General features: G+C 40.6%; 2 protein-coding genes across 3 annotated transcripts in view; one reads left to right on the top strand and one right to left on the bottom strand.

The window, feature by feature from the left end:
• Positions 1-15,356, bottom strand: part of map4k1 (mitogen-activated protein kinase kinase kinase kinase 1) — a 43,890-nt gene extending 28,534 nt beyond the window's left edge. The window contains exons 1-2 of the mRNA XM_079271419.1: positions 15,241-15,356; positions 220-277 (exon numbers count right to left, since the gene is read on the bottom strand). Coding sequence (XP_079127545.1) covers positions 220-277; positions 15,241-15,348 — 166 coding nt within the window. The 5' untranslated portion in view covers positions 15,349-15,356. The remainder of the gene's footprint in view (positions 1-219; positions 278-15,240) is intronic.
• Positions 15,357-19,955: 4,599 nt separating this feature from the next.
• Positions 19,956-27,005, top strand: eif3k (eukaryotic translation initiation factor 3, subunit K). Of its 2 annotated transcripts, none has more exons than XM_079271743.1 (8): positions 19,956-20,139; positions 21,855-21,953; positions 22,811-22,931; positions 23,391-23,465; positions 25,868-25,934; positions 26,094-26,171; positions 26,269-26,394; positions 26,869-27,005. In XM_079271743.1, exons 1-8 carry the CDS (start codon positions 20,078-20,080, stop codon positions 26,898-26,900), a joined length of 660 nt encoding a protein of 219 aa, XP_079127869.1. In that variant the 5' UTR covers positions 19,956-20,077; the 3' UTR covers positions 26,901-27,005. The 2 variants fall into 2 exon arrangements, with proteins under 2 accessions (XP_079127869.1, XP_079127868.1); XM_079271742.1 differs by having other exon boundaries at positions 23,388-23,465.
• Positions 27,006-27,134: the final 129 nt, after the last annotated feature.

Genomic DNA, 27,134 nt, shown 5'->3' with positions numbered 1-27,134 from the left:
TGTAATGGAATAGAAGATTATTTTTATAGCACAATTCATACATGTCATCAATTCAAATGAAATGCAAGAAGTTAAAAGTGGAATGAAAAGAAAAGACTCAAGTAAAGTACAAGCACCTCAAACGTGTACTTAAGTACAGTACTTGGGTAAATATACTCGGCTGGAAATATGCTCATTACCTTTGTGCAGGTGCACAAACATTGAAATGAAACTTCTCACCTGCTTCCATCTTGATGACCTTGATGGCTGCCAGCTCTCCGTTCTGCTTGTTACGGGACTGAACACACAAAGAAACATATGCAGGCTGTCACTTTACTCTGCAGCAGTCAGTCATTGGCCCATTTCACAATGATTATAATTATCGGTTATTAACGTTGACGTTGCAGCCGGTAAAGGTGGAGTCCTTTTAAGTACTTTATAACCTGCTGGGTAGCTTAATCTGTAATAATACTCATAATCATAATTTGTTAGTTGATTTATGTTCTATATGTTGAATCAGAATGTGCAAAGTAACTAAAGTTCTCAAAATAAATGCGGTCTAAAATGTACATTTGCTTCCAAAATGTCGTGACGTGAAAGTATAAAGTAGCAAAACGTTGAAATACTTAAGTTAAAGTACCTCTATGTAAAGTGCTTGAATGAAAGTACTTAGTTGTATTCCACAACTAGTCATGTGACGACAGAACGTTGTACATTGTTGAGCGCCAGCAGAGCTTCATTTGCATGTTTTCTGTCCAGATCAGTAGAGTGAAACAAACATCCTACCGCACCACTCTGTGGCATTACAGACTCACAAACACTCACACAGACACACACACACACACACACACACACACACACACACACATACAGCAGACAAACATATACACACACGCTGACCTTTAACAGTGTGATCCGTGAAAATGGTCGCACTTCTCTTTGCTTATTTTCACTATTCATAAACAGAAACCACAAAGAGAACTTCCTACACACCGAAATATAGTTTAAATGGATCCAAGCAGCAACTTGACCACTGTATTGCACTCCAGATGTTATTAGGCCAGAGGACCATTGTAGTTAAAAAAGGTCTCTTTTACAAGGGTAATACAGTATGTATATATATATATATATATATAAAAATATATAGTGAGAGAGAGAGAGAGAGAGAGACACTTTATGTCAAACAGAAATGCTGCAGACAAACAACTACCAATATATTCTGCTGTTAAAATGATCTCTGTTTATAATGTTGTAAGTAAAAGTGCTTTACTCAATATGAACCCCATAGAGTTCTAACATTATTATCTGAAGGGCCACATAATGAGAATTTATCGTCAGGAACTCTCAGGAACACTTGATGTGTTATAAACATACCTTTAATACCTGTAGCGCGGTGTAATTCTAGATCTAAGCATTCATATATAATGCTTTATAACAATAATCATAACTATATTTATAACATAATTATAAAGCATTTAACAATGACTTATAAGGTCAAGGAGCATATAACTTAATAACTGATAGTCACGCACTGATTTATTTTGGTTTTGAAAGGAATATAATGCTTTATTATCACTGTTGTAATGCATTATTGTGTGATTATAAGTTACTCCGAGTGGTCATTGTTTGCTTTAAGTAAAGTAAAACATATATTAAATATATGCAAGAACAACACACAAGACATTTTAAAATGAATTTCCACTCAAAGCCAACAATGACCACTTAGAGTAACTTATAATCAGATCAAAATGCATTTTAAAAATATCATAATTATGGTAATTGTAATACACTATGATCCTGAGTCAGTGACTAACCAGCAATTATTGGGTTTAATGACACCTAGTAAGTCATAAAATGCTATAATATGTTAAGAATATTATCATAAAGAATTATGAATATTTACGAGTGTCTACAACTATAATAATACTGTGCGATACACTGATTCAAATGCATTATAATTTTGTTGATGATATAATACACAATATTAAACAATTACATTTAAACAACCCTTGAACCAGGAAGATAAAGATGAAATCATTGGACACAAATGCTAGAGTGAAAGGAGAAGACTGGTGGAACGTAAATAAGTACTGCACTTAAACACAATTTTGATGAACCAGTACTGCACTTCGTATTTTATGCTTGAATCTTTGGAATGTACTTTTTACTATCTAATTGATAACTTAACTTCATTTTGCAGATACAGAATATAATTCAAAGTATACAAATTAGCTCCACCTTTACCAGCTGCAACATTAAAGTGCTATTCATGAATCAATACCTACAATAACTACAATACAGTAATATAACATATATTATACATATTAAGGACCATTCTGTGTAATTTTAGTTTTTAGGTATATTTTGATGCTAATACTTTTGTACCTTTTTTGAATGCAGGACTTTTACTTGTTGAGTATTTCTACACGTTGGTATTGATGCTTTTATCAAAGTAAAAAGATGTGAATACTTCTTCCACCACTGCATGTACCAGACTGTAGTTTGGAAATGTCTGCCTGTCTACTTCACTGAAAGGAAATACCCGTTCTCATGATGTCACTCATCAAATACAAACACAGTCAGAAGCGTACTCGGTCAGCGAGGGCAGGACAGTAAACACAGACACAGGAAACTCCACTGCCTCAGAGAGCATGACACATGGATATGTGAGCAATAATCTCTGATTGTATTATGAATACAATCAAAAGATAAACTGCTTCGTAATGAATGTTTTTCTACGTCTTTCCCTGTCGTCGCTGAGCTCATATAAGAAACCAACTTTGTTGTCATATTTCATGAAATGAGCAGGACATCGTTAGCATGTGTGTTAAGACATTAATTAAACGAGGAGCACATTTTCCCCCAAAACAAAAAAAGGAAGAAGGCAGGCGGTAGCCACCTCTGCTGTCAAAGCGCTGCTTTCATGTTGTAGGAAACTGTAATGGAAGCTGACACTCCTTAGTGTGAGGTCTGTTGATGTCAGGGGGCTTTGGCTTTGACGGGGAAAAGTCACGGTGGAAAGTCGGGGCGTTGTGGTCGTCGACAATTGGCTCACATTTAAGAGCGACGGCTTTATATTCAGCGGGCTCTTTCCTAATTAACCAACAGCTAACGCTACCGTTCCACGAACTAACCTTAAAGGGTCAGTTACATGCAACACTTTCCTCTCGTGGTATTCAGGCATGCGGGGTAGATTGGTTTGTTGTGCTCATGGCTTTCATATGTATCATTCATCAATGTGTCCTTCCAGAAAGATTCAGGTTAATACGCTGACCTCACTGTGGACAGTTTTCACTGGAACTACTTTTGACTGAAGAAGTCCCAACACTGTTAGCTCTGTTAGCACTGTTAGCTTCTATTAAAAACTGGCCGATAATTCAGTCCAGTTTTTAATACTGGCCTGAATAATCCCAAACTCAAAAACATCAGGCAAAGGCATCAGGAGATTGGCAACTTGGCGAACTGGTAGATGAACAGCTGCGTTCCAAAATCGCATATTCTTTCTTTCAGTTCAAGCTGCAGCTGCCTTTACGCAGTACATACTGTTTCATGAGGCATTCGTTCTAGTGGGGCATACTACATCCTCTTATTGTGGTTTCCATGAACTTTGAATCTCTTGCTCATTTATTCACTGCGCAAAGGATTTGGGGTCACAATAGCCAAAAAAGCAAACGGTGGTACCGCCAGGCGCCAACTGACTTCCGTTGCTCTTTTACTGCGGTTTTGCAATCGACGGCTCAAGCTACTGAAATCTTGGAAAGGGGAGGTTGGTTGCAATTTGATATGCAACCACACCGATAGATGCCACTAAATCCCACACACCGTGAACCTGACCAAAGTTGCTTTACCTGCCCGAATGTAAAGCTGCATTAAGCAATTGTTGACCAGAAATGCTAAGCTTTTAGCAAGCAGTTACCTGCTAGCACAGCAGACACAGAGCAACATGAAAGTCCCATCAGAGTTGTGTTTGGTTTTGGTTGTTTCAGGTCAGCTCAAGTAAACTCAATTATATTTCTACAGCCCGATAGCACAACTTTGCCTCAAGGGCTTTATAATCGGTACAGCATCAGACACCAACTGGCTAAGGAGAAAATTCAGTCCAATTTTCACTCCAGCAACACCTGACAAAAATATCTGGCTTATTAGCTCCATTTTCTTCCTGGGAAATGTGTTTCCCAGGAAGTTCAGTCATGTTTATTGTCAGAGAGCAGAGTACATGTACCAGTAAAGTACCTTACTACACAACATTGTTGGTTAGTTCATAGCAGGTATACGATCTCTTCTGGGAAGCACCAGAAGCTGTGTACTCACATGTGGAGTACAGTCGAGACAAACAAAAAGCGTTTAGCAGTTGAGGGGTAAGATAGTGAAAGCAACAATGACGATGGAAACTCCACTCAATCGAAAGAAGCGTGTGTTAGTGTGTCAGTGTGTGTGTGTGTGACATCAGAGAGGTCACTAAGAGGAAAGACGCCCCACAAGTAAACAACCAAACACTCACTCACACACACACACACACACAAGCTTGACATCACAGCGGAAGCCGTAGCGACGTTTCCATCTTGAAGTGTGCGTTTTCTAGTTTCGGGGGTCTTTTCTTTTACTGACCTCTGTGACAACACACACACACACACACACATAAGATAACAAACTGGTTAAGAAGGCCGGCTCCATCATTGGCTGCAAACAAGACTATCTGGAAGAGGTGGTGGAGAGGAGGACACTGAAGAAACTATGATCCATGTTGGATAACCAGGACCACCCTCTCCACCACCTCCTGCAGGGACAGCAGAGCACTTTCTCCAACAGACTGATGCAGCTCCGCTGTCACAAGGACCGATACAGGAGAACATTCCTGCCCTCTGCAATAAGACTTTATAATAAATCACCTCTGGCCAGATCACCAGCCTTCAAATGACTACAACACCGCTACACGTTGTTGTTTGTTATTGTTGATCCTTGCACTGATGGTTCGTTTGTTTAGTTTACCTAGTTGTTCATTTAATACCATTCTAATTCATTGTGTATACTGTGCAGTTTTTGCATTTTTATTTTTTATTCTATTTTATCTTATTTTTAATTATTCTATTTCTTCAAATTCAATATCTGCTCTGTTATTTTATTGTACTGTATATATTGGGCATTACCATACGTCATGTTTTATATTTTATTCTACTCTGTAAATTGCTGCTGCTACAAACTAATTTCCCCCTGGGGATGAATAAAGTTTATATCTATCTATCTATCATCTATCGATGATAAGTAGTATCATACTCATACTTTGGGCGACCGTGGCGTGGGGTTAAGAGGTCGTCTGGGAACCGGAAGGTCAACAGTTCGATCCCCGACTGGGACGTGTCACATGTCGAAGTGTACCTGAGCAACACACTGATCCCCCGGCTCCCCGGGCGCCTGTCATTGGCTGCCCACTGCTCCCTATATACAGGGATGGGTCAAATGCAGAGACAAATTTCCCCCTTAAAGGGATAAAGAATAGTATAAATTCTATGCTTCTTCTGTTGACAATACAACTAGCAGGTTTGATCATGCCTACAATCCTCCACCCCAACAAGAAGGAGATAAGATTAGATAAACCTTTATTGATCCACTGATGTTTGTGGCGGTTGGACGATGCAATCGTTGAACGAGGCTGATGTTTGTGCTGATTGGACAGGGCAAACATTGAGCGAGGCTGATGTGTGCTCTGATTGGATAGGGTAATAGTTGAGCGAGGGGGATGTTTGTTCTGATTGGACGGGGCAAACGTTGAGCGAGGGGGATGTTTGTTTTGAATAGACAGGGCAAATACTTGGGCGAGGGGGATGTTTGTTCTGATTGGAAGGGGCAAACTTTGAGCGAGGCTGTTTGTTCTGATTGGACGGAGTAATAGTTGAGCGAGGCCAATGTTTGTTCTGATTGGACGGGGTAATAGTTGAGCGAGGCCAATGTTTGTTCTGATTGGACGGAGTAATAGTTGAGCGAGGCCAATGTTTGTTCTGATTGGACGGAGTAATAGTTGAGCGAGGCCAATGTTTGTTCTGATTGGACGGGGTAATAGTTGAGCGAGCCTGTTGTTGACATTCCAACAGAGAGACAGTGGTCTCACTAGTGTCTCATGCAGAAGTGGACCTTGCTTGCTTCCTTTAACAATAAATCTCTAAGATGTCACCTCTTGATACGAAAGGTCACAGGGAGAAAGTGATTGACTGACAACAGACACCAGATAACTTTCCACACAAGAAATCTCATCACTGTTTCTTCTTTTACACCTCGGACAATTCAGCTTTGTATTTTAGCTAAAGTAAAGGCACATCCAATCATTGATTTGTTCATATATTGTAGCAAAGCTAAACACACTGGCACACAGATATTAAATTGATAATCCATTATTCATTTGACTGCGGGTTTACTTTAAATGAGATTACTCCTTTAATACATTTTTATCTCACAACACAAGTACAGCTAAAGCATATGCTCGCCCATGAAAACACACGCACACACCCACACACACACGCACGCACACACACACACACACACACACACACACACACACACACACACGCGCGCGCTGCTGTTTGCAATTAGTTAGATTTTCTTGGCATCATAAATTATCTCTCTTCCTCATTTAAAGATAAATCCACACCAACCAGAAATTCAAGCACATGCCATTGTCAAACACACATGTGCAAGCACACACCCACACACCCACGCACACACGCACACACACACACACGCACACACGCACACAACCACACACACACACACACACACACACACACACACACACACAACCACACACACACGCACATACGAAAACACACCATTTCAGCAGAAACCTGACACAGTTAAGTCGACTCTGCAGGCAGCTTCTGCATGTAGTCCGCTGCTCTTTCATCTCACTTCTTCATTTTCTTTCGCCTCTGAGGTTGCACACACAAAACACAGGTGCAGCCCACAGCATCTGTGAGGCCTGAAACCAGAGTTGCAACGTGTTGAACAGCGACTGCAACTGCAGCTTAGTAGCACAAGCCACATCTGATAAGGAGACTCAGGCTTTTACTGTAACAAGGAGGAACACCCTGATATGATCGCATGCAGTTTCAGTCAGTTCGGTCAAGTCTGAGTCCCTTCCCGATGTCGAAATAGGTGCAACCGACAAGACTTTGTTGAACACGTCAAAAAAAGTGACAAAAAGTGATCGTCTACTTGTGACCAAATATGCCGAATGTTTGTGTTTTTATAAACTGTCACGAGAGTACGGCAGGGTTAAAGCGCAATGCATCAGGGCAATGATGACATTTCGTGGATGTTTCTTTATGTTATGTTATTTAGTGATGCTACTGTGAGTCGTTTGCTCAAGGACACAGGGCTCCTGTGGGTCATGACCTTGATTCATATGTGGGGAAGGGGGGTTCCAACAAATAAACTAGAGTGCAGTGACAGGTGAGATAGTGAAACACAAATGACTTTCAGAAGGTTTCTGTTTGCCTTAATCATCTGACTCTCATATTATCAAAACACAAACGAAGGCCAGACCAAGAACACAAGTCAAAAGTGTCTGAAGAAGATGGAGGATGATAAATAAAATGATGAGCACATGGTATAAAGGTTAGCCCATTTAGCCATCAGGAAGCTCTCAAAAGTCTGTTTTTAAAGAGATAAAAGACGCCCTTTGTGTTAGACATCTGTGCGTCTCTGTAACTAATCACTAACCACAGTGATGCGTTCAGGGTCATTGAGCAGCACCCGAGAGGAAAAGGCAGTTTATTTATCAGCAAACATGTCATCACTTTAATAACTCGTTTTTAGCCAGGTGGCTCTTGAGGTGGCGATGATCTAACCACTTTGGTCCAGACTGAAATATGTCAACAACTATTGGATGGATTGCCATGGGATTTTGTACACTTTCACGGTCCCCAGAGGCTTTTCATCTCATGCCACCATGAGGGTTGATTTGTCAAATTATATTATTGGATTGTAACTATTGGATGGATTGTCATGAGATTTTGTACAGATGGTCCCCTCAGAACATTTTTGATAACTACTGTAATAATTCAGTTTGCACTATTAAAGGATGCAAATGTGGTCCCGTGGAAACTAGCTGTCCTCAAGCTGAGGAGCACCTAGTGTGGGCTACATGCTGCTGGAATACTGAATTGTAATAATTAATTTCATCTACCGCCATCATCAGGTCAACAATTTTCAGTTCAAAGTACTCCGTCAAATACTTTGGTTTATGGCCAAGTTTCTGCAAAACTAATCCCATTCCCATCCGCCTCAGCTGTACTTTGTGTTTCGTGCTAATTAGCATGAACTTAGTAAACCATAGCAAAAGAAATAAAGTCTGTATTTTCCTGTATATTTGGTTCCTGGAATAAATCACAGGTTAACAGTAAATCACTCCGTGTGCAGTTTTTTGCTCGGGGACGGCGTGTTTCCAGTTTCCGCTAATTACATGCTTACAGTCTCTTTTCAAAATAAACTTCCAATGTAGGTTCACTTAGTTTCAAAGTTTACTTATCCAACAAAACTACTAGTAAAGGCTTCGGAAAATATTGTGGTTTGGGTTAAAATAAGTGCTTTGTTAACTACATTCTAAGGAAGTTACATTACAAACGTCAATGACTTGGTTTCACACGGGACACGAACAGCGGTGTACTGGGTGAAGGTCTTTGTTTTTTTGGTTTGATCTCAGCAACTCTGTATACACTATGAAAGAGTTCTCTCTTGTGCATACTGGCCATTCACAAGTTCACAGTTTGCTTGAAGTTGTGGTCAAGATATTTCTTTCATTTACATACAGTTGGCCTTATTTTGTGAAAGAATCGTGGTTGTAGTCCTCCACCAACCAATCAAGTAGCAGTTCACATCCATGTTTTTCCAAAATCATCACTTCATCATTTTATCCTATGAGACATTTGTGTGAAATTGTCATAATTAGCATATACATTCTTGAGTTATGGCCAAATAAGGTTTTGTTTTGTGAACTTTGCCCATAAAATTCGGATCAGTTTATACTTGAGTGTCAGTGGACGTTTGTGCCAAATTTGAAGAAATCTCCTCCCGGCGTTCCTGAGATATAGCGTTCCTGAGATATAGCGTTCCTGAGATATAGCGTTCCTGAGATATAGTTCACGAGAATGGACCAGACGGAGAACCCGAAAACCCAACGCCTCCGGCCACATCTGTCAAAGAGTATTTCTCTTACTAAGTATATCCATATTGTTAATTGCTTGGCTGGATATGATCGACCTGTTTTGATCAAATGACCAAACTGCACTCCATTGAACAAATAATGCTCCGGTAGTATTGGTTACTGCACAGGCACCCTTTGCCTGTGTGTTGCTGTTCAACAGGTAAAACCAGCTACTGTTTCCAGCACATGGAGTGGACAGGGAGGGCGTGTGAGGCAGAAAATGTTGTTTGTTTGCATGCCACCATGTGTGCTACAGTTTGGTGTTTCTTGTTTCACTTAGTCAAATGAAATGAAATGCAGTGGCAGGCCGTCAGGGCCTGCAAGGCCTTCTCTGCTGGCCTAAACAGAATCACAATTTATATTTAACAAAAAAATAAAATAAAATAAAATAAAAATTATTATTTATTTTATAATTTAATAATTTTTCTTAAATGCACTACATGTATGACAGTTGCTTCTATTTTCATTTTTTTTGTAATATGCAATTTCTTGATTCTTTTTTAGATTTCATAACATTTTGTATAATGTTGTGTTAAAGAGGTGACTGAGGCTAAATGAAGCGATGCTGTACATACATGACTCTGTGCTGCTGGTTGGTATGACACATGAGTGATTCATTAATATTGAATTCATAAAAGTTTAGGCAATTTTTGATCTTGATCTTTTGACATAATAACTCCTTTTCTTTCCTTTCGCTTCCTGCACGCATAGCAAAATGCAATTTTTTTTCCACAAATACACCTGAGTAGTTAAAGCCACCGTAGCTCCAATGTCCTGGTTAGGATGAACCAAACTAAAATGCAGCCAGTTGTACTTAACTAATCTGACTAATTCAGTGCAGTTACCACATCCTTGTCTCCTGTCTACTCCTCTGACTGACCCTTGTGAGGACGTGTCCTCCCTCCTTCTACAACTTAAGGATGAAAACTGCTTCCAGCTGCTTCACCATTTCAAACCGGCATTTTGTATCTGGAGCGCTACCAACCTATTATTATATAAAATAACCCTGTCACTTTCTTGTGGGCTGCCCAGATCAGAAGAAAATGTGATTCACGGCAGATTTTTTGTCACACTGAGCTCATTATAATATACCACCGTGCTTAAAGAGACGGGCGCTACAACGGAGCGTTTCAGACAGAGTACCAGTAAAAAGTCTAAATATTATCAGCAAAATGTTCTTAAAAGTTTTCAAAGAAAAAGTATTGCTCAGTACTGACATTGACCTGTCAGTGTTTTACGATTATATATGATGTTTCTGGATTAATAAATGCTGCATTCATGTGTATGTTGCATTGTACTGCTGTAAATGTTTTTAACTCCTCTATCTACTGTTGGTTAGTTTATTCTGCATCAATGCATCATATTCTATGAGATCATCATGTTTGTAGCGTCTCTGTCCTGTGAGAACCTCGTGTCTCTAAACAGACCAACAGTCCTGTTTTCAGCTTTGTGACGATGCATTTTCCAGCTGATCCAAGAGGCTTTTTAAAGAGTTTACTGAGATGAAGAAGTAGGAGGATTATCTCAACACATAAAGGAACACTGCTCAATTTATTACAAACTTTCAATGTCAACACATACGATGCATGGTTCTGAAGTACCTCAAATTTGTACTTAAGTACAGCACTTCAGTTACTGTTCTTATTTGCATTCCACCACTGATCTCTTTCATAGTTACTACACACACACACACACACACACACACACGCACACGCACAAGCAAAGGGCCTACTTTCTCACTGCTCCTGATGATGCAAAAGCGCTGCATTTGCAGACTGACCTCCGCTAAACTATGAGTGTAGCCACACGTAAGCGAATACATGTACTCGGGCGCAAGTGCATGTGTGATCATATCTGTGAGTGGCTGAGCGTGTGTGTGTGTGTGTGTGTGTGTGTGTGTGTGTGTGTGTGTGTGTGTTGTCCATATGTTGAGGAAGAACAACTATGCAAATTTCCCTCTCACTCTCTATAAAACAGAACAGCAGGGTTGGCTGACCCGTTTAGAGGAAGTGTGCTCGCTCTACAGATAACCTGCTTTGCATCAGCAACATTTACTGTGGAACCGTTTTTGAGCGCAGCAGAGATTAGCATGTAGCATGACTCTGTAACGCACCAAAGTTGTCAAAAATATCCAGAGATGTGCTGCAAACCGCCACTCTGCCAAAACAGCCATACTGGTTTGTAATATGTCTCTGATATAACAAAATACCACAGACCAATACCAGCTAATTATTTAGATGTGGGGGTAACATCAGCAATGACCAGCAAACAATCAGCAAACAGCAATGACCTCACTGTTACTGTATTAAGATTCAAATACTTAACATAAATACCTCAGCTCAGTGAGGGGATTTTATGCACTGAAGTAATGTCACTAAATCAAACCCCAAATCTTCCTAAAAGAATCACTAACCAGTCTAAGAGGCCGACACCTAAACATCATCATTATCCAGGTGGCAACCTCCGGTTCTGCAAAGTGAAGCCGATGCGGAAGTGTCTTAAATGACTCTACTTCTCACTTGATTTATTACCTCAGTGAACATCGTAAACATAGTATCATCATCTTCTTCTATGATGTTCATTTCGTAAATCATGATCCATTTAGAGTCAAATAGACCATAAAGCGGAGGATGCTTTAGGGCGGGCTTCCTGTGATTGACAGGTCGCTGCCGCTACCAGAGGCTTCCACGGCGTCTCTACGTCACTTCTCCTCATTCCAAATATGGTCACTTCTGTTCATTGGTTGCAAAAAACATCAACATGGCGATGGCCGTAATCCAAGATGGCGACAGCGAAATCGCCTTCATAACAGCAGTCCACAAACCAATGGGTGACGTCATGATGACTGCGTCCACTTCTTATGTACAGTCTGTGGTATTATCCAATGAATGAAACTAAAATAATTCAGCCATGTTAGCGGCCCCAAGCTGCATGCTTGCAGGTTAACATTAGTGTCAATGTGCTGTGTTTCAGACAACTCAGTCAGAATTGTTTTTTTACACACAATTGAACTCTCAGCAGCAACTCCACATTTCATTTGGGCATTTTTAACGTTTTCCTGAATCACCTTTGTGCAGAGAAGATAACTTTTAGAGATGCGTACCACAACATATATTCACAGTTTACAAGCAGGACAGGTTCTGCTACATTAGCTTCGGTATTATTTTAATTAAATAAAGGCACATTTTTTGAACGTTGCCTTTTAGTTTACATTTACAATGTGCCCCTCCGTTGTTGTTTGACGTCAGACAGCTGGTGCTTCGTGAAGTCGGGGCAGACGGATCTGCCCCGACTTCACAAGTGGGAACTCCGCAGATGAAACACACATACATCGTAGCTTCAGAGAGGGACGTCACTTATGCAACCTTCAGGTGTGGAGTCTTTCTTATTACGTATTCTCACAGTCTTATACTCAACTGTCTTGATGTGCAAAAGAATGTTTTAAATTAGCAAACATCATATGTGTAGTTCATGGCACAATTCAAACGGGATCAAAAAAACGATTTGTCTCTCGTCGTTGACTACCGTACATGGTCCTTTCCAAAGTAAATTCCCATGGTGGTCCATCAGAAGGGGTGGCACTTCACCTCTCTATTGTTGTTAACATACTTCATGCAATGTTTATTCAACATTCAGCGTACATGAAAACGTTGAAATGAAAATATAGTAGTGTAAGGTCGGACATTTTCGAATTCCGAGTTGTCTGGAAAGCAGCATTATTGTGTTAGCATGCTGTTAGCATCAGACCCAGTAGCGCTAATGCTGGTGGAAATTCAAACATTGTTTTTTTTAGGTATTCTGGACGAAACTAAAGCATTGTACCGAGTTGATGTTTCATTAATAGAGGACAATCAATGTCAGTACCAGGATAGTACCATGTTAAGGTTAACAAGTATCACAGTACATCATTAAAAAGACTGTCACCACAAATCTTAAATCTATTTCAAATCTGGATTTGTGCTTTTAAATAACGTTTGGTTTGAAATAAAAAAAGAAAAGAAAGACATTCATTTCTCAAATGGACCATGAATCCATCAGACTAAAGATCCACAATAAGACATGATTCAGTGTGTTTTTTTCTGTGGTATTACTTACATAGAGTGTCACCTTGTCCCATTTACAGCTGCGTATGAAGACATAGTGACTGTTACACTGCCATCGTCTGTATCATGGCACAATGCTTGTGTCTTGGCCATCACCATGCTGCATCATGGTGTGGAAGTATAAAGTTGCATAAAACGGAAATTGTCAAGTAAAGTACAAGTACCTAAAAATGTTACTTAAGTACAGTACCTGAGTAAATGTACTGTACAACTGTTCCAACACTGCTGGCTTTGCACTGCTGATGCTCAGGGTTACACTCCCATCAATGAGTCCTAACTTTCATGTCTCTTTACTACTGTTCTGTGAATGGATGTCTGTTGGTCAGTGACTGACTGAGTAGAGTCATTCACAAGCACAGCCAGTAGATAGGAGGGAAACACTGATGATTGCTAACAGCCTGCATCACCTTTTCCACACATGAATGTTTCAGGTGTGACTAGTGGAAAGTACCAGAGAATCCTGAGAACACTGTCGCCACATGCTCCCTTTACTGTCCCTGATTATGCTTCCATAATTTAAAAATGAGAATGCGTTCGTTTTGTGAATTTATTTGGATCATATATAATATTTATATTTTAACTTTGACACTTGATGTTCAACTGTGCTCACTGGATGTTTGTGCTCAGCAACAAAGGAACTAATGTTCTGTGATGGTGCATGACAAAAATAGAGTTGTTTTAAATAAAACATTCCTGTTGAATGTTTGATGTGTGGTAAATGCTGCATCAACGCAATGACACAATTAAAGCGTTGCTGTATTATTAATCTTGGTGCTGCAGTCAGAGAAACAATGATATTGTTTTTTGAAACAAATACGTGTGTTTTAATGACTTGGGGGGACTCGCCTTTCTTATGGGGACAAATGCAGGTCCCCATCATGTAAATCATTACATTTTGGGGTGAAGACTTGGCTTAAGGTTCGTATAAGGTCGAGTTAGGTGAAGGTTAATGGTAGGGTTGGGATTAGGGAAGTAGCAGCGTTATGGTTAGGATAGTGGAATGGACAAAGGACAATGTAATGTCCCCAAAAGTCAGTTTTCATTCAACATCATAGACTTACGCATTACAGCAGCTCACTTTTCACTTGATCAGTGACATAAAAAATAGGAAAGTTCAATAAAAATCATATCTTTCAAGAGAGACCTTGACAATCCCAGCTGTGAATGAAACAAAAGAGGAAATATTGACAAGTATACAAATCAATAAAATCACTGTATGTGAAGCCGTATCGAAGCTGATTCATCTTACAGACAGACTCTGTCCTTTGCATACTAAAGGTCCTGAAATAGTTTCAAACAAGTGAAAATATGAAATTAGCACCAGAAGAGAAGCTCTAAATACGTTTGATTACAATCAACCATAAGCTATTGAAATGAATACTTGCGCTTCTCGTAAAACCACTTCCTCCTGCATTCAACCACTGTCACTAATATCAATCACAACTATATTTCCTTCTAAACTCAACAAAACATTCCCAGGGAGTGCGACAAAACACATTAACATATATATATACATCTGCTACATATTAGAGGTAAATATTGTACTTTTTACTCCACTACACCTTTAGATACATTCCAGATTCAGATGAATAACAATACGAAATTAGAACTAATAAATGATAATGTATTGTTATCGATTAAACCACCAAGCAGTTTGTGGACCGTTACCAGCTGTAACATTAAAGTGATCAACACATTAGAGTGTGAGTGTTTTTACTTTTAAAGATATTTTACACCGTAGTATTGTTACTTGTACACCAGTGAAAGACCTGAACACTTCCTCCACCAGTGGTGAAGTGTGTATTGTACTGTGAAGAACAGATAACTGAGCAGCATGTAAAGTAAGCAGAAGTAAGACACACTTGACTTGCCAGCAGTCACTGAGGCAAGCATCCGCTTCATACTAATGAATTTCAGCAGCAGCAGCACAGGAGTTTAAAAGCAGCGTCTGGAGGCTCTGACCTTGTAAACGTCCCCGTAGGTTCCTCCTCCGACCCTCTGCAGCATCTCAAAATCATCCTGAGGGTTCCTGGTGGATATGTCCAGCGCTGCCCTGTGTTGGATATTCATTTTGTGCGTTGATGTTGCTAATATTCTTCCTCAGGCATGTCACAAACACTCTCCTTTCACAGGTAACGAAACGGACAAAACTCAGAAGAAGTGAGCGACTCAGAGAACACACTCTGTCGTGTGTCGTTTGGCTGCCGTTTCACACTCACACACACACACACACACATTCTCACCTTCCTGTTTCTGTGTCTCAGCCTGCTATCGATCCTCCCTACCTCTGACACTCCCTCCCTCCCTCTCTCACACCTTCCTCTCTTCTCACTCAAACATTTATTTTTTTCACAGCACTTTTGCATAATCCAATTTTGTTTCCTGTTGGGTGTGTGTGTGTGGGTGTGTGTGCATGTAACAGCGACAGAGACACTTTTATGTCAGTGTGTGTAGTAGTGTGTGTGTTCTTGTGTTTCTGTGCTTGTGGGGAACACCAAGATCATTTTGATGATCTTTCAAGATGAGGGAAATTGTGTCAGTTATCAGTTTTTACAGAGTGGGGGGAGTTAAGATTTGGATGAAAGGTTAAGACGCTCTAAACAGCAACAGAAAGATCTTTGTGTAGCATAGAGGAAGCCTTTATCTGACTAACCAAACACCAACCACTCCTTACATACCATCTCAGAGCTGGGTCACAGGTGCACACTGCTTGTTTTTGTCTCGGCTTGGGATGCCCCATGTCTCTTCTATCTTCGGCAGCCATATGGCTGCGACAGTACTTATAACCTTGGGAACTGAGTAGGCCTACAATTTTTTCTATTGTGTCACTCGTCCATGATTTTGTGAATGTATTCTACAGCACCTTTAATATTTATGTCCATGCATCGTTCTTCTCTATGCGGACATTTAAAAATGGTTAAAACGTGTGTTTGTCTATGTACCGTATGCGTGGCTTGTAGCTGATGAATTGCAGTTGTGCTGCTTTGGGTTTTTTCACCGTAAGTTTCAGTCTTGGCTTCACGCCCACTGAAATACGTGTGTGTGTGTGTGTGTGTGTGTGTGTGTGTGTGTGTGTGTGTGTGCGTGTTGCAGCTCTGCAAGACGAGTCACTCGTGCTTGGAGCTCCCTGTCAGCTTCCTGTTCAGAAGCAGATAAATAAGGGGCACCCTTTACATACTGTTAAGTTCAAATCACTTCATCAGCTATATGTCTGGTACTGGATATGTTTTATTAATTGTGGTCTGTATTTGAATCATTTATACTTACAGGTGTAAGACATGAGAATGGCCTGAGAGGCCATGGTGACATGCTGGCACGTCTTAAAGCACTGCAGCCTGCTCACTTCAGGATTTGAATCTGTTGTTCCTGACACCCTAACAGATAATTAAATGATATTACAAACATGATTAACTCTCTGTGAGAGGACACACAGACAGAAGGACATTTAAAAAGAGCTGTGACAGCAATAGACTAAGAGTCCGCAGCCATGCTAGCTGCTCTGTGAGCCGGGCTATGTTCAACTAGAACTAGTTAGTTAGACAGGTCATCAGAAAGCAAAAGTGTTTGCGGTTGTTCCGGCAAGATATTGTTTAAACATTGGGAATAACAGCACACATTTTCAGACTCTCATCGTGTTGCACTCATTTGTTGACATAGTACCGCTAATTAAAACAATTCATCGCTCCATTGACTTTGTCTTGCGTGAGGGTGCCTCATTGTCACTTTCGTCTGCTAGCAACCAACAGAAGAAATGACTAAAAGCTGCTGTGTGGTGGAATGCACAACCAACTGGGTAAAGAACCCAGAACTAAGTTTTTATACGCTCCGAAACTGAACAGCTGAGCCTTAAAGATGACAAAAGTGAGGCATCAGCAGTAAGAATGGGAAAACGCTAAAGTTATGCGAAAACATTTTCGACAGTATCCAACTTGTGTTATAGTGCAATGTGGATAAATCATGAAGCCATCATAAAGTGCCTTAGCTATCTACAGTAACTTATGCTAACACATAGCTAATATTAGCTTGCTAACAGCTAACTTCATCATGTTAATCATCAGCCATGATTTAGTTGTCAACTGCACCCCAGTAGATAGGGTAGGGTACGAAAATAATCCTTTGACATGCTTAAATCTGATGTTTTTAGCTAGCAACGGGCATTTTGTTAGCATTTCAGCCCTTGGTTGCATATAGTGGTGCAGCGCTCCCTTGGAAGGATGCAGCTGGGGAATGGTGGTCTCATGAGGTTTTTTCCTCAGTGGAAAGGCCTCGATAGCAACAAAGACATGTGGCTGAAGTCCTGGCAGGTCAGCAGGCAGTTGGAGGGCGCCAGATTTTAGAGCTTGACCAAAAGCTGAGTTGGCCAGACTCCCACCATCACTGGATATCAATCAGCCGGAAACAATATTGCGCATCCACAACTGCCAAGATAACTAATGAGAAGGTTCCCTTCGTTGAAGAACTGGGATCCTGAATTAGCACGGGCTTTGAGGACAACATGCTTTCCATCCAATGCTCCACAGCAGAGAGGAAAACACTCAAACTTCACAGCAATTAACCTCCACTCCTCTGTGGTGGGCACAGCCATGAACTTCTCCACAACGCACTCCCAAATAGCTGTGGCAACATCTGGGGCAATATTGGAGAGTGGAGACCCCAACACGGAAGCTGCTTGCAATGGTGCTAAATGTGTCACGGGAGTTCAGGACAGGATCCAACAGCAACCACAAGAAAGGAATCGGACAGATGGCAGGATCGACAGTGTGGTTTCCCGTGGACCGACACCGGAAGGCAGGATCGACACTCGAGCTGTGTCTCAATTCAGCGGCTGCATCCTCCGGAGGCTGCATTTGTAGACCGGTTGCGTCACAGCGGCTGCGACTAGGCTGTCCCATTTCGAAGTCTCCTTCAAGTGCAGCCGACGAATGCAGCCTTCAGCTCCCAGATTCGGAGGACACAACTTATGTATCCTCCGCTGCCCAACATATCCCAAGATGCATTGCGTGCCGATGAAGATTTTATTTTATTCAACATGGCGAGTGAAGTGGGAGCCGGAGAAGCGGCATCAGTAGTGGGATCGCGCCTGTGAATAGACGCTGTAGTGTGTAGATGCAATTTAGGAGATTTAGGATGCACCCTTGAACTGTCCCAATTCCCCTAAACCCTCTAGCTACCCACTTCCACTCTGTTTGTGCCTGCGCCATATTATGTGCCATCCCAAAACAAATAGCGGGTAGTGTAAGTGGGTTATAAAACCCTCCAACAGCAAGTCTACATTGATGCTGGCTTAACCAGCTGCTTTACTGACCAAGTGTAACGCTGTTTTGTGTTTGTCATGGAACGCGCTCCGTACAAATGGTTTTGTGCGACTAACCGTTCAAACGATTACTCGTAAACTGCTCAAGCTATACATTTGATATTGTCACACAGACATTAACAACTTAAAGGGTACGTTGTATTTAAAATATACCCTTGTCCAGGTAGTTGTGTTGATTGTAAATCTGAATCAGAATCAGCTTTATTGGCCATGTATGCGTACGCATATATGGAATTTGACTCCGGTTTTCACATTGCTCTCATCATACATACATAGAATATACAAATAAACAAGATAAATATAAAAACAAGGACAAGAAAGACAACAAAGTAGAACAGAGAAACTAAGCATCGACATTTAACATTGAACTACTATGTACAATATAAATATATATCAAAGAATATATATGAGCATAAAGAACAACAACAACAATGACAATAGATTCAGGATATCAGTGCAGAATGGTGGTAATAGTGCAAATAGTGGTGCAGTATGTCTGATTAATTGTTCATCAGAGTGACGGACAGTGGAAAGAAGCTGTTCCTGTGTCTGGTGGTTTTGGCGTACAGAGCTCTGTAGCGCCTACCAGAGGGGAGGAGTTGGAACAGCTTGTGTCCAGGGTGTGAAGGGTCTGCAGTGATCTTTCCAGCCCGTTTCCTCACTCTGGAGGTGAACAAGTCCAGGATGGAGGGCAGGCTGGAACCAATGATCCTCTCTGCAGACCTGACTGTCTGTTGTAGTCTGTTTCTATCCTGTTTGGTGGTCGATCCAAACCACACAGTGATGGAAGAGCAGAGAACAGACTGGATGATGGTGGAGTAGAACAGAATTGTATGTACAATATAATTTTATTATTTTTAAATCAGCATATTTAACCCCATAATTTATATCTCCAAACTGTGCAATACTGATAATTTACCTCTGACATTATTACTGCGTTTATTTGTACTGTACATTTAAACCAATATTTTAATTTATCTTTTCTTGCATTTTTACACACGTCATCATAATCCCATTTGTCTGCATTATTTGCACTGTTGTTAATGTATATATTGAAGTAGAGATAACTAACATCTTTCTCATTTAGATTTTTCTATATGTATTGTTGTTGTGTGCAGTGAAATGCACATATTTTCTAACATACCTGGTGGGAGCAACTGCCACGAGTTTCCTTGCTGGAGAGACGCAAGTTCGTCCTGAAGCTTGACGCTGTATTATGTATTAGTAGTATCCCCTTAAAGAAGGGTGCTTCATTCAGACGAATGTGACGACAAACCAAGTTCACTCCCTCGCGGAATGGGAGGGTGTAGGACAGACAGCGCTCCCTCGACTGTGCCAGTCCGTACACTTTCCGGTCCGCCTTGTGCGTCGCCCTTTCCGTTCCGACTCTTTTCTCCCTCTGCCCGGTGCCTTTTACCCTCGGCGGCCCACGTGCGGATTTAATTCGGTTTTCACTTTAAAATTTGCTCTACAAGTTTGGACCAAATGTCGTCGCCTTTCGAGCAGGTGCGGGCGAGCGTGGTGAAGCTCCTGCGAGGAATCGACAGGTACGTACGATGCTCTTAACGAGTTGATGACCCGGTGAACAAGCTAGCGATAGCTTAGCTGTTGGCTAATGTTTTAAGCTAACGTTTGCTGAGTTAAGTCAGTGGTGGTTAGTTCATTCATTCACTCATTCATACGCTTTATTAAGTTCATGAGTTATTTGTGTACGTCTCACGCCAATGTGAACTTTTTGTTATTAGTAACGTTGTATGAACAGTATAACTGGAAGAGCAGAGATGAACAGCAGCTAATGTTAGCTAACTCTGCTCAAATGATTTGCGAACATTTCCTCCATTAACATTAAATCATATGAACCAGTGGTGGAAGTACATATAACTCGACTCACTTGATTTGATTCATTAAATATATTAACCGTGTGGACATCCATTTTTGAGTTTTGTTTGTTTTGAATGAGGATTGAATGTCCATATGGTCTTATATAACCAAAACATTGTTCGCACATCACAGTATATTTGTCATAAATTAATTCCTACATAAGTCCTGATGTGTAGAGTTGAGGCCCCTCAGACATATTGTGTATTCATAGCTGAACTAACTGCATTTAGGAATAACTCGCCTCTAATGAAGCTGAGTAAACTAATGCTTTTTTGTACATGTCTCTCCCACTTATACAGTTTTTCCTTTTTCTTCAGTGATAAATAAATTGGCAAAGCAACAAATTAGGTCACGCATTGCAACCTTTCGAAAACACATATTGTATATTTGAAAATGATAAATTACCCAAGAAGACAACAACAATCTAAATGAAACTAGACATCACAGGTTTCTGAAGCCCTGATGGTGCACCTTGTACCGACATTGTACTGTTTGCTTCACTACATTTAGTTATAAGGAAATGAAATGCAAAAGTATGAAAATAAATACAATTAGCTCTATTGCAGTCAGCTACACTACAACAATGCATCTTGCATGTTAACGCATCAATAATAATATAAATAATAGAATATTATGGTATTTAACAACGAAAAAGCCCATTAGGATGCACAATCAGTACTTTCATACTTGAAGTACATTTTCTTAAATACTTTTATTTAAGATTTGAATGCAGGACTTTAACTTCTAACAGTGTTTTTTAAAATTGTGGTAGCCTGTTAGTACTCTAGCTTAATTAAAAGACCATAGTACCGGTACTCCTAAGTCATAATGACACCGGTCGCTCGCTGCCTGCATTTTATTTTCAGAAGCTGACTGTAGCTCACCACGCTAATCCTGGTTATTAAATTACTTTTGTCTTTTTATTATATTGTTTTCATTTTGTGACCAACTCGAAGATGACAGTTTGTTCAGAGTGAGTATCCTTTTCACAGCTGCTGACAGATGTTACCTGCTCAATGTGACTCTACTTCAAAAGGGCCCCTGTCGTTAACAGAGGCTGACCTGGTTAATTTCTCCAGTGACCCTTCCTTTTAATAAAGCAGTAATTAAGAGTTCCATAGGATTGCCTAGTAACGAGTCCTGAAAGTAGAGAAAGGACTTTGGCGGAACATCATGGCCACAAATATGAGCTCACAAAAGAAAGAACAAGTGGGGGAAAAATGTCTTGCAGAGAATTTTCAGCAGCAAAACACTTCAGATACCCTTGTATCTGTGCACCTGTTACAATCACTGCTTTGCAAAACATTTGACCAAATATGCTAAGGTGCTGAATTTCCATCCACACTTGATTGAGGGGTAATGCTCTTGTCTTTCTTCACAGGTACAACCCAGAAAACCTCCCAACGTTGGAGCGCTACGTGGAGACGCAAGCTAAAGAGAACGCCTACGACCTGGAGGCCAACCTGGCCGTCCTGAAGCTGTAAGTCACACCAGCCACCATTCAACACACAGGAACACCTGTTTAATCTGCCCGTCACTGAGAGAACGATCTAGAGTCTCTTTTAAAACCATTGTGTGGACTGTCAAAGGAGCCAACATGGTGGGGAAATCATTAGGTTTCTACTTGGTTAATGTCTTGTTGGTAGTTTTAGTGGTTTAGCTGTGTTGTCAAACTTTGCAACTGTTTTCTGTTGCTGTTAGTTTTTTCATAGTTCCAGTGATTCTTGTTGACAAAGGAGAGGATAAAAATCTATTAAGAAGTTGTAGTCACATTTATGATACGAGGTCGGTTGATTACAAAAATACATCTGTAATCTGGAACTGTTTGTTAGCAGTAGTCACTTATCGCCCCCGCGTTAAAAGTTACTTTGGCACTGCTGCTGCTATCGTATCGTTAAACCGCGGGCCAGCTAATGTTTAGTATTCACTTTCACTGATGCAAAAATAACAAGTAACAATTCTGATTCTCCTGGTCAGGGGAGGGGTTGCTCTCACATACAATGATTCAAATAATCTGTGTCACAGCAATCCTTATGAATTTGAGGTCCAGTGTTTTTCTGAACACGGTCTATTATCTTGTTACATTTGTTTGTTTTTAAAAGAGGCTTGAATCCAATATTGAAATATTTATCAGACATGTTTTTTTATATTCATTTTGGGTAAATTAGTTGGAATATGAAGAGGGAATTAAATAAAAAGAATGCTTCAAATAATTAATAAATTAGTTTTTAGATTAATCTACTAATCTTTTACATAATCATAAAAAGATAAGTTGAATTCCCAGTTTCCACCGCAGACCAGAACAACAATGATGTCATTAAATCTGTTCCTCTGCAGGTACCAGTTCAACCCAGCTTACTTCCAGGTTCCGGTGACCTCACAGATCCTGCTGAAGGCCCTGACCAACCTGCCACACACCGACTTCACTCTGTGCAAGTGTATGATCGACCAGACACACGTATCCCTTTGGTGCCGTTTCATCATCCAATCTTATCTGTTGTAGCCTTTATAGCTTCCATTCGCTAATACGTCACGGTTTTGCCGTCTCGCTGACGGGCCGGGCCGTCTCGCTGACGGGCCGTACTGTACAACACAGACCGATACGGTTGGGCTTTAAAGTCAAAGTGAAGTGCGGGTGGTGTTTGGTCAGGGAGACATCGATCTTTCTGGCATGCTCCAGATTCTGTTATTATTTTTTTATTTATTTTGTGGAGCTGTATTTATACACATTAAGACTCAGCGTTTTACAAAGATATGAGAAACTCAAAAAGTAGTCTTCACATAAAGTAGCCATGTCTATCAAGTGTTACCGGTGTCACTAAGGAAGAACATTTATCTAGATCCAGGCCCGGTGGGGGGGGTTGGGGGTCCTCTGTCTCTGGGTTGGGGGGGTGTTTCCTTGACTACAGTGTCGCAGCAAGAGGAGCGTCCCATCAGACAGATCCTCTACCTGGGGAACCTGCTGGAGACGTGTCACTTCCAGAGCTTCTGGGTACGTCACACACGGCACACAACAGTTAAATGACACTATAGAGAAGGGGTCACTAATAGGCGGACCGCGATCCGGATCTGGACTCTGGACCTAAAACCGATAGATAACTGACGGAACGCGCAACTTTTCTAGCCTTTACGGTACTCGTTCAGCAGTCCAGGAGACACACCGACCAACTACATGTGTTGAAAATCACATCGCATGATGCTGCTCAGCCAATCAAATATGTGTATTGTGATAAGGTGGAGACGGGCGACAGACGAGTCGTCAGAGAATAATGCGTGAGTCAGTTATTTCACATGGCGTTCTCCAGCAAGAGAAAAGTGGTCAGAGACCAGAGCCGTTAACCAAGAATGGACAGACTCTTAGAGGTTAATTCACAACTCTTTTTAGCAAACGCACCCACTCACATCTGAAATGAAGTCAGAAAATAAACAACCTAAGAGCTAGGGGTGGGAATCACCAGAGGTCCTGCGATACAATATTATCACGATACTTGGGTCATGATACGATATTATCACGATACTTAGGTCACGATACAATATTATCGCGATACTTAGGATACGATATTAGCACGATACTGCGATATTCTGAGTATTGCGATAACATAGGCCTATATTGCAATTTATTACTTTTTTCAACTTCAAATGATGTCCCAAAGGAAAACTGTGTCAACATGTTTTATCGAATAAGATAAAGTTTTCAGTCTGTTCATCTCACTTCAATCATTTTTATTGCAGCAGAATATGATTGTCAAGCAGACAGACTGACCAACAATGTCATAAATGTTGCATGAACTGACAAACTGAACTGTTTGTATTACTACATAGTCCAACCTAACGAAATGCAAACGTGTGGACTCAGCATATGAACTATAACTTATATAAGTAGAATATAAGAGTTATGTAACTCAGTATAACTTGTGATGCGTGGCCGTCGAGGGCAGAGAGCCAGTTATGCGCTGCACTCTCCCCATGAGCCGGCTGCTGTTGGCAGATTTAACCCCGTTGTGAGGCCAGATCTTTGTTTTCACCAACTTCCTACCAATCACGCTGACCCGGGACCTTTGCTGACCTCACCAGAAAACAACTCAGCACCATCTAGTGGACTGAAAAAGCAATTTATTTGATTTTTATTTATTTTTAATAGTTTATAACATAAAAGATCGATACTTGCCGTCCATGTATCGATACAATATCGCCACGCAAAATATCACGATACTATGCTGTATCGATTTTTTTCCCCACCCCTAAGAGCCCAATATGATCAGACTCCTAACACGTTAATTCACTGACCAACAATGATGTAAACAGAGGACTAGAGATGAAACGAGTGGTTTTAATAATCACAGTTATAGACCCTGCACACACATTTATCTTATTACAAGATGAGGGAAATATAACGTCATTGTTTTCTTGTGTGACATCACTTCACACCTGAATGAACTGAATTTTAAGTTGCAGGACAATTTAGTGAAATACATTTTTCCAAAATGAATCACTTTATTTTAAGATTCACATTTGTAAAAAGCTTTCTGTTGTGTATTTTATACTTTAATCCAGCCCTTATTTTACTTGAAACATGTATTTTTTAGAAGATATATTATTTATCACTCATCCAGTTCAATTTGACAATACATATTGTTGAGGTTATATTCAATTGAACTTTCTTTTTTTCATTTGACAGTCAATTGTTTGACTACATACAGACGTAAATACAACTGTAGACTACTTCAATATATACTGTATATGAATATATGTGGGACTAAATCACATACCCCTGTTGTAGAGAGATTGCACACAATTTCATAAATTATTTGAAGATTATCAAGAAGCTGTATTGCTTTATTGTTCCAATAAGATACCTGAATGAATTTTAAGGGAAAACTTGGTGTTAGGACTCTAAGTGGAATGCCAGAAACGATATTCAATGTGCTTAATTCCAAATTCAGAGTTTATCCATGACAGGGATTGCCTCCATGCGGCTCTCAACATGGCGACGGCTGAGCAGGCATCGAGCAGTACCATTCCACACCGCTCTTTACATGTCGATAACAAGATTTGATTATGACACAAACATAACCGTGTCTGTGTTGCATGTTTGTGTCTTATTCTGAATTATTTTGCCAGAATTCAGAGATGAGAAATGAAAAAGAACATTTTAATAAAAGTGCTGACATTGTTATTATTCATAATTTTGAACTGCAGCTTGCTGCTCATTTATTTTGTGCAATGGAGAAATGGATCAGGCTTCATAAATGCATCACCAAACACTCCTCCTGTAACATCTCTCTCGTCCTCGTTCTGAGGCCTTTTTGTTCTCCTCTTTTCCAAACTTGCCAAGAAGTGTGTCCTCTCTGGGTCTCCTTTTAATCGTGTCCTCTTCCTCGTCCTTCCTGACAGACGAGTCTGGAGGAGAACAGAGAGCTCATCGACGGCATTACTGGTTTCGAGGACTCCGTTCGCAAGTGTGAGTGTCGTTCCGTGACTCAGAGCACCTTAAGCTCTTACAGTAATTAGTCTGTGGAAGTTAACGGGAAACAAGCACACAAAGGCTGAAAAGATCCTTATTGAACTTGTGTGAACATTATCAGCATCGTCTTTTTATTTAATTGTTCTTCCTCTGCAGTCATCTGCCACGTAGTGGGCATCACCTACCAGACCATCGAGCACCGGTTACTGGCTGAGATGCTGGGAGACCCGCTCGGTAAGAAGTGCAGAGATATACAGAGACGTCAACGAACCAAATCTAGAATACAAGTTAAACGCAAAAACCTCCCATTTGTCCACCTCCGTTGGTACAGACACGCAGGTGAAGGTGTGGATGAACAAGTACGGCTGGACTGAGAACGAGGAAGGACAAATCTTCGTCTTCAGCCAAGAGGAGAGCGTCAAGCCCAAGAACATCGTGGAGAAGATCGACTTTGAGAGTGAGTGCTGCCGGCCATTCATGAATAGTAATACAATATAGCAGAAAGTGAGTCAAACACGACAGTATGTATCACATTGACTTGTGAACTAGCTGTAAAGTTTGTACCACTAAGGGGCGGGTCCATCTCACTGACTATAGATGAGGGTCTGATTTTGTTAATGAACAGACCTCATTTGCATTTTGCACATTTGTGTTCCAATGTGTTTTGAGTTTGCGCCTTGTTCTCCTGCCTCACCTTTATAACTGCAGCAGTGATGTACCTCACTTGTGTTTAGGAGCACGTTTACAAGTTGTTCTACACGTATGGAACTGTTGACAGGCTGTTTGTGACCTTTACTGTTCATAATGAGTGAGCAACATATTACCATCAATACACATTTCACACTAAGTGAATGATTTGTTTCTGCGTTAGTGACCGGAAGTTAATATTTTTCCTCTCTTTCCACACTTCTCTCTGTTTTTCTATTCACAGGTGTATCCAGCATCATGGCTACATCTCAGTGATGCATATACACATATACATTTGATAAGACGGATTCAACCAGGTCATTTTATTTTTCATAATCACTTCTTTCTTTTTCTTTCTCAATAAAAGTAATTTATCCCGTACAGCTTGTGTCTGACTTTGGTTCTTCGTGCTCTCTGAACGGTCTTTAATCTTTTTAGTTGCTTCATTAACAGTTGTTTGCCGGCTCTTCCCACAAATGATTTTGACTTCCTTGTTAATCCAAATCATAT

This window comes from Melanostigma gelatinosum, assembly GCF_949748355.1.
Source record: "Melanostigma gelatinosum genome assembly, chromosome: 7".
Lineage (NCBI taxonomy): Eukaryota > Metazoa > Chordata > Actinopteri > Perciformes > Zoarcidae > Melanostigma > Melanostigma gelatinosum.
The sequence above is the reverse complement of the archived record's forward strand: the minus strand, read 5'-3'. Positions and strand labels throughout refer to the sequence as shown.

What these genes read in the sequence shown, in the direction of transcription:
- eif3k (XM_079271742.1), top strand. Translation starts at nt 20,078, where the DNA reads ATGTCGTCGCCTTTCGAGCAGGTGCGGGCGAGCGTGGTGAAGCTCCTG. An exon ending in GTATGATCGACCAGACACAC is followed by an intron (nt 22,932 to 23,387) that starts GTATCCCTTTGG and finishes ACTACAGTGTCG; the next exon opens with CAGCAAGAGGAGCGTCCCAT. An exon ending in GATGCTGGGAGACCCGCTCG is followed by an intron (nt 26,172 to 26,268) that starts GTAAGAAGTGCA and finishes CCGTTGGTACAG; the next exon opens with ACACGCAGGTGAAGGTGTGG.